Source organism: Dermacentor andersoni, chromosome 4 (genome assembly GCF_023375885.2).
Source record: "Dermacentor andersoni chromosome 4, qqDerAnde1_hic_scaffold, whole genome shotgun sequence".
Classification (NCBI taxonomy): domain Eukaryota; kingdom Metazoa; phylum Arthropoda; class Arachnida; order Ixodida; family Ixodidae; genus Dermacentor; species Dermacentor andersoni.
The window spans coordinates 12,627,401-12,637,500 of record NC_092817.1 but is presented as its reverse complement, the minus strand read 5'-3'; the positions used below and the strand labels follow the sequence as shown (position 1 = coordinate 12,637,500).

Sequence of the window (10,100 nt, the reverse complement as noted above, 5' to 3'; positions counted from 1 at the left end):
TGGCCACATTTGTCTTCTCCTTTGCTGTTATTATTTTTTCCTGTGTTTCCATATATCTATTGCCTTCGTTTATCCATATACCAAAGTATTTATATTCTTTTACCCGAAGTATTTCCTGACCCTGTATTGTCACTGTCTGTTCACTGTTTTCATTGAATACCATAACACCCGATTTTCTAACACTAAATTTCAAACCTGAATTCTCGCCTTCCTGTCCACAGATATTAGCCAGACATTGCCAACCACTTTGCTTGTCAGCTAGCAACACAACGCTGCACTGTCAGCGCCGCCGAGAGGCCTACGCGGCTTATCGCATCATCACCTGGTCGCACATCGCGGAACGCTGGTTATGTCATCAAACTTTACTCGCAGCAAACATTTTAGCGGCACGCATTTCTTGCAGATGTGTAATTTAGATTGCTAGTAGCATTTGTAAGCAATGAATGCCGTCACCACCACAGACCGCGTTTTTCTATGAAACAAGGCAACCTAGAGGCATTCCGGAGACGTTCCCGCATTGATGGTTCGCATGCCTCTTTCTCCCCGGTCGAGCCCGTTCGCTCGCCGCAGACGTCGTTTCCCCGTCTCGAACGCTGCGTTTTGCGACCTTGTCTACTGTTTTCAGGCAGAGTAAAACTGGGTTTCGATAAATACTGTTATCCCTCTGCTTGCTTCCTCGACTTCGCGAGGCGTCCTTTGCGTGGTATCTGCTTGGTGTGAGTGTACGCGTGTGTGTGAGTTACTTCGCGTCGCGTATTTACGCTACACGGTGGTATTCGCGGCCGCTGTTGATCAGACCGAGCCTTCCTATCCAAGTGCGCGGTTACCGAACTGAGTCTTCAGTCGGATAGTGCTACACATTGATCGACCGTCTCATAGCGCCGAAGGCTTCGACTTTGGTTGTGCGCGTGCGCGCGTGCACAATATCTGCTGTAGTATAATAAACATGTACGCAGTCGCATTCATTATGAGCGGCAACCCGGTGCCCGTGGTTGAAATGGTCTCAAGGCTGCCAGTAGTTGGCTATTTGGGAACGCAACCAAGTCGACCGAGTAATCTTATATTTTCTTGCAGTGCTCTCTTCTTCAGTTTCAGCTTTCAACTGCGCTACAGTTGTGCTACGTTTCAGTTTCACCAAGGTTCGACGACACAGTCGAATGCTCGTCGGAAAGCGAAACATCACAAACACGCCCGGAAGCATACGCAGATCCAAGGTTACGAGACCGGCGAGCCAGTGCTTTGGGGACAGAAGGGGAAAGGAACTTAGAAAAAAGAAGCAATGAGGAGGAGACGTCACGTAGGCGAGGCAGACGTCGAAACAAGCAAGGAGGTATGCACGGATAGGTAGGGAAAGTGGAGAGGGAAAACAACGAAAAATATCGGAAGCGAACAACCGCACACGTGCGGGAAGAAAGTTGGCGTCCTGTGAACGAGATTGCCCGGCGGCGGCGATCGATTTACAAGCAGACGACAGACGGACGTTTTTGCCACGTCTACACTAGTGGGTGCGGTCCGTGTGCCTCTGCACTGCACTGCTCCGGCGGAGGGCATCTTTATACGCTAGCTGCCGGCACTGAGCCGCACGCTGTGCGCATTGTCGTCGAAAGATGGACAAGACGCTGTGTATAAGAAAGAAAAAGAAAGCATCAACAAGGACGACCCCCGGCGTTCGTCCTCAGGCCGTCGACGTCGAGAACGCGACGGCATTCTCTTACGTTGAGTTGTGCGTGCGTGCAGCGATATATACAGTATAAAGCGAGCGTGCGCACTGTCGTCAGCTCGACGGGCACTCGAGCAGAAGTCAGGAGGGGCACGACTGCGTACTTCGGCGGTAACAAGAGATTCACTCGTGCATGAAGGAAACAGAAATGGCAGGCGGATGCCTATGAGGACCCCGCGCCATCAAAACGGCCTTTTCTTAGCTCATGCGCTCCAAGGGGGTCGAAAGATTTATGCGTACGCCACTGAGGAGCCGCACTTGTCGCACGCGGTATTTATTTACTTCGGGCAAATGCTTCTCTTGTTAGTGCCAAATTGGCCAGTGCGTTGTAGCTGTGCTGCCTTCGTTCTTGGGCACCGCGTTCCAAGACGTCCATTGTGCATTCGACGCTCGTGAAACGCAATAACGTCTCAGACAATCGCTTTCCGTATGCAGTAACGGAGAAAGAAGTTTGACTCGGAACAAGTCAGACGCATTGGCTCTGCGCAAAGTCGTTGCTCTATATTATACAATATAAGGGCTTAAGATGTTTGAAATAAACTTTCTGTCTATAAATCGCGTACTTATTTTGTTTTCTGGTTTGTGCGTCTGTGATCGATTTTTTATCGATGTGATCGGAAGCCAGAGTGACGTTTTGCGGAAAATATGGATTTTCATCTCTTGTTTACCAAACAACAATATTCAAATGGACAAAGACTTCCAAAAAAGAGAAAGAGAAAAAAATACCTTGGATGTTTTTTTTTTGTACTTGATTCGCTGATGTTCTGCTACATCTCATTTGCGAAGCCAAAGAATAGGTTTGAAATAAACGTCTAATTGTCTAACGCCTAACGTCTAACGTCTAATGACAGAAGCAACTTACCTCCCGCCTTTGCTTCATTTCGCTAGACTCTGACGCTTTTGCTAAATCTTTAAGTAGAGCTGGGGCGCTATAACGTAAAACTATTCCAAACTTTTCTGTTCCAATTCTGCTATCAGCCCTCCACGATTGGTCAAAAACTTTTTTCGACCACCTCCACTTCACCTGTCTGTCACGCGACGTCACGAAAACCGCGATGCCTCCCCATCTGATATGATGTGTACACACTGATTATGCATGATTTGACAGAAAAAAGAAAAACAGTTATTTCTGATTCGACCCCTTTTCGCCATTAGCCCTCGGCTATTGGTAAAGGTTTTTGGGCTGCACCCACTTCACCTGCCTGTCACGCGACGTCACAAAACCGCAAGAACTCACCGCGTCAAAGTGACGTGTACGCGATAAAGATGCATTAATATGCCGAACAAAACTGAATTTTCTTCGGAATACCCGCAGGCTGCCCCGTTCCGAAAGGAACAAAAGATGGCTGCCGCTGATCGCTCAGACGCTGGCTACTCGCACCTGCCGGAGAGCATGGGTGTATTTGCGTATAATAAAACTTCTTGCGTGGCCGTGTAACGTTTTCGAGCACTTTCGGTACGTTTACCCCCTCATTCTGCCAACTCTTCTTTGCTGAGGGTCCGTTTTAGCGTCATTCTTGAGCTTCCGTTGCATGCCGCCGCGATTTGCGACCAGCCACCGCAAGCTAAGTAAGGGAAAGCCGACCAATCGTAGACGCCGGCACCACCCTCTTCATCCGGTTATCGACTTTCAGTGCAGTGGCTCGGCCCCATCGAATCCCTCTCCACTTGAGCGTTCTCCTCGCTTCTTGTCAGCCAATTAGATACGACAAGCCGCTCAGTGTAGGCAATGTTATTCGTTTTTCAAGCAATCAAAAGTGACCTCCTATGAACGAGGAGAGCGTTTGATTGGTCTGTTCAAACAACCCTGCGGGTGACCGCCCGGTGCTTGCGTTGGTGGTTACGCAAATTTGACGTCAGGAGATTGGAATAGAAACATATTGGAATAGTTTTACGTTATAGGGCTCCTGGTACGTATTAGGTGCGTGAAATTAGCCTGACATGAATGTATGTGCCTGTGTGCAATAATTGTCACGCGTTCTCCGCAGCATACAGCTGCCATGTAACAAAGCCACTTTAAATGGAAAGCAGAAATTATTGTTCTGTCAATATGTATAATAAAAGCGCGAGAGAAAGAAATTAGAGAAAAAGAAACGATGAAAGTGATAAATTATGCCGGAAGGAAAGGGTGTCGAGAATGGAAGAGGACAAAAGGGCAAATTCATGACCTACTACAGAAAAGAAAAAAAGAAAGGAGGGATACGAAGGCGGTCGTTAACAACGGGCATACGTCATGGAGGAACAAAAGAAAAGAAATAAAGAAAGGGTTAAAATTTTACGAAAATGAGAAATAAAAGCGGATGTTGGAGAGGATGGCGATTCAGACTTGGGTTCGGGGAAAACCCGGCCACGAGCAGCGAGTGGGCAAAGGATGAGAAATGTGCTGCAGGGCGCCTGCGGGGCGACACGAAACAACCGCCGCGATAAAGCTTCGCGTGCAGGCCTTGATTTGCATTAGCTTTACAGCATCTTTATGTTACAGCGTCCTTATATGGCGTACTTACCTCAAGTGGCTCAGACATTAGAGGCCTGTGCGAAAGCACACGTTACGAAGCCGTTGGTTTGTCGCTTTACGTTTCGTTAGCATGAAAAGAAATATAGGAATCCTTGACGCCGTATGTTAGCGACGGCTACCTTTCTTTCTCTTGGCTAAAATTATAACTCTAAAAAAAACTGCGGTAGATCTGTATGAATTATTGAATTGCTTAATCAAACAAAGCCCCAAGTATCATTTTTGTTACGCCGACTTTGACGCCCCAGAATGCTGATTTAAACGAGGGAAACCTAACGCAAAACCCATAATAGCGTTCTTGATACGCTGGAGCGAACTCTCTCAGTTGTGGAGAGCTCAGCAAACCAATTACTAAATAATTGGTTACTACAACACTTATCTTTTTACTCAAGCTTTTTGGTGCTTGCGCTGTGTGGGCTTAATGAAACAAAATAATTTATAGCGATCCAAATGTGGAAGTCTTCCACAAAAAGATGAAGGTCCTTCACATAGAAAGAGTAGTCAGAGGTCACTTGTTCTATGATGGTCCCCTCGGTTGGGACGACCCGGTTTGTCATGCAGGGCTCGAGCGTCCACTTCGTAGCGTTTCACTAGAGTTGAAGGAAAGGCGAAAGATGGAGCGATAACTGCTGGAGTGGTGTGTCACGGAGTGCCCAATCCAGCGAAAAATCCGGATGCGATATGTCAATATAATTTTGGCAGGAAAATTGGAGGAGTATGTAGTACATTGCACGGCAAAAAAGTATGCAGATTGAGCCACGTTTTGCGGCGTAGCGATTACGTGCCTGCCGGGCAAATGAGGAGCAAGACGCTACGGCAGGGCCGCCCGAACAAGTGCGCATCGATTAAAAACTACCGGCAACCAAACATTCCCGGCCAATACGCCGGGTCTCCGAGGTCACGTGTCGGGAAGATACCACGAGGGAATTAACGCGAAGGGAATCAATCACTTCAAGGGTAGCGAAGGCTGGTTGCGTCACGTCATGCTCCCTCTTAGTTTATCTCCTTCCTCCATGCCGGCACCAGCGGCGAGCGCTCGGCCACAAGCAACTTCCGGTCACGTGCCTTATCCCTTTACTACTCCGGAACAAAACGGCGCATAGAAGATTTTCTATATAATGAAAGTCTCATTTTACGTTTTCAGTTAAAAGAAAGGCGCATAGTGCCTGAACATTTATACTTACAATTTTTTTCGTATAACTTACGGCCAACTATACTTACAAAATTGTGGTTATGTACAGGAGAAAAGTGCAAAAAATCTGCAGGCTTCTGCTTTAACGCACTCCAGCTCCTCGCGCTCGTCTTTCTTGCCCGCTAAGTTTAGCAGGTAACGTTAGTGAGCGAAACCGTGGAAGCCATTCAGAGCCTATGTTTGTAAGCAAGGAAAGGGTCTATAAAGCGGCTGGACCCGACTCGCACGTGGACAAGAGAGCACACGCGGAGAATGCGCGCGACCTGCGTGGCGTGCCCTCGGGGCTTGAGTTGCTCGGCGTCGCCGCCCGAAGGTTCTTGATCGTTGCAATAAGCAAAGAGGCTCGGGAAGAAGGAGCGGAATACTTTAACGAGTCAAATATTATTATTACTATTTAATTTTCATTGCTTTGCCAGTGATCCAAGCGGCACAATCGCCTATGTGGGGTCTCAGTGGCTATGACAGTTTACTGTTGCGCACGAGGTCGCCGGTTCGATCGTCACATCGCAATGGCCAGTCACTTCGATGGCGACCAAATACACACGCGCTACTGTATACCTAGACGTAGTTGCACGTTATGCCACAGCAGAGCCCAGCGCTATTTTGTGAGCTTGAATCCAGCACATCAAACAATCCGAGCGGTTTTCCTGCTACGCTATCACCAGAGTATGCCGGTGAACGATAAGAGAGGAATAGAATCGAACAAAAATGGTCGTTACATTATATATCGGCGCATACACACACACACACACACACAGATATATATATATATATATATATATATATATATATATATATATATATATATATATATATATATATATATATATATCTATATTCCTCGAATTCAGATGAGCAGGTCTGTACTCCCACCGCGCGTTTATTCTCGTGACCAGGGTCTGCTGTGAGTAATTGACCTAGATAAACGCACTCTTTCACAGATTCTACAAGCTGATTGCCAATCATAAGTTTTTGTTCCCTTACCGGGCAGTTGAACGTTACCTTTGTCTTCTGCATATTAATCCTCAGTCCTACTCTTACTTTTTCTTTGTTAAGGTCATCAATCATTTGTTGTAAATCGTCCCCAGTGTTTGCAGATGACAATGTTATCTGCTAACCGATGGTTGCCGAGATAGTCGCCGTTGATCCTCACTCCTAACCCTTCCCAGTTTAATAGCTTGAATACTCATTTTGAGCATGCAGTGAATAGCATTGGAGAGAGTTTGCTTTGTTGCCCAACCGCTTTTTAATCGGTATCTTCCCGCTTTTCTTTTTCCTTGCGTAGAATTAAGGCATCTGTGCCGTCTATAGATATTTGCTAAGATATTCACGTAAGGTTCCTGTACTTCTTCATTACGTGGTGGCTCCATGACCGCTTGTATATCTACTGAATCAAATGCTATTTCTTAATATATGAATGCCATGTTGAGAGGTTGGCTGTTCATTCATCATCAATTACCTGTTTGATGAATGGGCGTGATTCATTGTAGGATGTCCCTTTCTGAAGTCGGCCAGTTAGCTTGGCTGATTGAAGCGTTGACACGGCATTCGTGCTCGAAACGACGATCGTAAAAGAAACAATGATAAAGAAAAGTACAGCGATATCATTTCTAAGGTTCACAAATAAAACAAATGTTTCCGGGAGTTCGCAAAAGATGACATGTTCTTGGTGCAGGCTCGAATGAGGCGCCTCTCGAGTTTCGCATTCCTATAGCCCACGAAATGTCTAGCGTTTCGACAAGCACTCGGGGTGGCGCGTCCACCCTCCTGGCATACGCACCTGTGCTGGCCGCTGTGCTGCAGCGTCGCGAAGGCCTCGCCGCAAGCGTCGGCGGTGCACCGCGTCGCGCCGCTGCTGGCGGCGGCCAGCGGCCTCTGCCGGGCGCAGTAGCCAGCGGCCATCGTCGGTGCGCGCCGTGCTTCTCCTCCCTGGTCGGTCGCGTCTCGCTCCTGGCCGCTGCACGACGACAATGCCGGTCCGGTACCGGCGGAAGCCCCCATAAATACCCGTGCCGCCAGACCGGGAGCGCCTACACCAAAGGGAGCGGATATCGTGCCATGCGCACATCCGAGGCCACCGCGTCGCCGACTTGTGCGTAGACTGCACCGGATTATTACGCACCGCTTCTGCTGGCCCAGGGTTCGAGACCGTGCAACACAAGAGCCCGGACTTGACTGCTACGGCTTCACCTTAAGCTCAGCAAGGAGAGAAGCTGCGCGACTTATCGAGAGCAATGGACAATCGCGGCGTGTCCCTTCGCACTGTACGCTTGGACCGTGGCCTATTTCATCTCCTGAAAAGAGGGTTGTTTAATTTTGTAATTTTGTAGTAAAGGAATCCTTTTGGCTAGCTCTGACATGTGCACGAGGCATTAACGTATACTCTACGTTTATTTATTTATTTATTTATTTATTTATTTATTTATTTATTTACATTCCCCCAACCTGAAGTCAGCCATGCCGCTGCCTTATGTGTACGCGTTCGGTGTTCCGCTGAATAAGGCAATATTGCGTATCATCCGGCTTGTGCATGATCGTCTTTCATAGCTCTTTGTCTAGTTGAAAGTAAGCAGCGCAACTTGCCTCCCGCGATATCATGGTTGTCTGCACCAGTGTTCGGAGGATAGCGGTTTGCATAAGCTACAGTAGCTCGTAAAAACATCTGCCGGCGGATAGCGATAGCGACTACCTAATCATAAAAGTTGTTATGAGCTGAAGGGTATTTATTTTTTTGCGAATTTTGCTCCAAGTGCGGCGCTCCTCACGACCTCATTAAAGTTCTTTGTCAGTATGTCTGTCTGTTTTACGTCCGTGGCTAGTATTTCCAAATAACCTTTGTAAGCCAGAACAGTTCGCTATAACAGGTGCTGCCCGATCGTGATTAGGTGCCGCCTTATCGTACCAGTAAAGGCGGGCAGCCGATAAGTAGTACTTATGAACTCACAGTCTTGTGAATTCTGGCTCTAATTCCAAGACGATTGCTACATCACGCTTTGTAGTGTTTGCGTACATGTTCTTGTGCAAATATTTAATTTTGCCTCTTCTGATTCTATTATATTACGTGCCAAAAGAAGTGTAGTCAGTTATTCTTTTTAATTGTGTGGATCACTAAATGACATGCCAACCTGTCCCCACTTTCTTGACAGCATACTTTTTGTTCTACCAGTAGTACTATATAAAATCTATAAAATAAAAGGAAATGTCTAGTTTAAATGCCCTTAAAGGCGATGTTTGTTCCGAGGCCGAGATGCTCAAGAAGCGCTTTCGTACCGTCATTTCTATAAGTTAGATTTAGATTTAGTAGAAGGACCAGGTGGAGAGCTTATAAGCATGTACTTTCTGTTACTACATTTCACTTCCACATGAGCGAAATAAAAAAAAATGTATGGGGTTTTACGTGCTAAAACCACTTTCTGATTATCAGACACGCCGTAGCGGAGGAGTCCAGAAATTTGGACCACCCGGGGTTCTTTAACGTGCACCTAAATCTAAGTACACGGGTGCTCTCGCATTTCGCCCCGGCCGAAATGCGGCCGCTGTGGCCGGAATTCGATCCCGCGACCTCGTGTTCAGCAGCCCAACACGATAGCTACTAAGCAACCACGGCGGGTCATGAGCGAAATCGTTATAGTTAGAGAATTACTAAAAAGGAAAAGAAAGAAAAGAAACTGGTGAATAACAGAAAAAAACCAAAAATAATAATTAAATGGTGGATGACCTAATGTTACGCTTAGTTAAGCTCGAGGCTGAAATAAAATAAAATGAAACAAAGTTCGAACGCACGCAACCTGTCGGTTCTTTTAGGCTAGGTATCGCGCTACAAACAAAGAAACACAAAAAGATTCGCGCAGCCCAAAATGCCCTCTTTGGAATGCTTGAAGAAAGACGCGGTCCAAGAATAGTCCCTGAAGAGGGGCGGGACTCCCCGTTGTTCTAAATTTTGGTCAAAGGTTTGGTCATGTTGCAGCCACAGAGTGGCTGTTGCGTCTGTCATGCCTGACGGAAAGACCACCGTACATTGGCAGATAAAATCGCCCCTCTCTGCATCCTGACGCATTGCCCTGTTCAGGATTTAATTGGCCAACAAGCAGCTCTTCAAGGTTTCGTCAACAATTTGCAAGGGCGAAAAAAGGGTGGAAGGGGAGGGGGCGGTTCGCTGGACAAAAGGAGATTGGTAATGGAGCTCTAAAGTGGCAAGAAAGCGGTGCTACGAGAGAGGATACGTTTAACTCTCCGGGCGATCTTTTACGCTTCATATTGCACCGGCTTTTTCGTCACGAACCAACTGGATCATCAGTCGATCCTTGAACTATAGTGTCGCGCCTGTACACTCAGCGATGAGACGCCTGTTTAAATAAAAACGAAAAAAAAAATATTTTCAAACCAAAAGAGACAAAAGAAAAATGTGCAAGCGCTAGAAGTACGGGGTTTATATAAGTGTCTTGGGGAGGGGGGGGGGGGAGGGGAATGCGCACGAGCTTCCTTTTTTTCTCTTTTCTCCGCATGAGAAAAAAACTCATGCGCAGAAAATACCTCGAACTGAACAAGCTTTCCAAAATCCTTAGCCCGGAGGCCACCTGGCGGTAGGAGCGGTGGTTCGTCGGGCGTTTTCGACATGGTCGGGTGCAGCCGGCGCCGTTACCCGGTGAGCCGGCGCCTTCACGTGCCCAAACGAT

The 10,100-nt window shown here is 47.2% G+C and overlaps 1 protein-coding gene across 4 annotated transcripts in view; it reads right to left on the bottom strand.

Annotated features, from left to right (window-relative positions):
• Nucleotides 1-8,231, bottom strand: part of v (Tryptophan 2,3-dioxygenase vermilion) — a 308,315-nt gene extending 300,084 nt beyond the window's left edge. The window contains exon 1 of one of the 4 annotated variants that reach the window (XM_055073396.2): nt 7,205-8,231. In XM_055073396.2, the coding sequence (XP_054929371.2) occupies nt 7,205-7,492 (288 nt within the window). In that variant the 5' untranslated portion in view covers nt 7,493-8,231. The remainder of the gene's footprint in view (nt 1-7,204) is intronic. The other 3 variants (XM_055073401.2, XM_055073397.2, XM_072287746.1) reach the window with 3 other exon arrangements.
• Between the last annotated feature and the right edge of the window lie 1,869 nt (nt 8,232-10,100).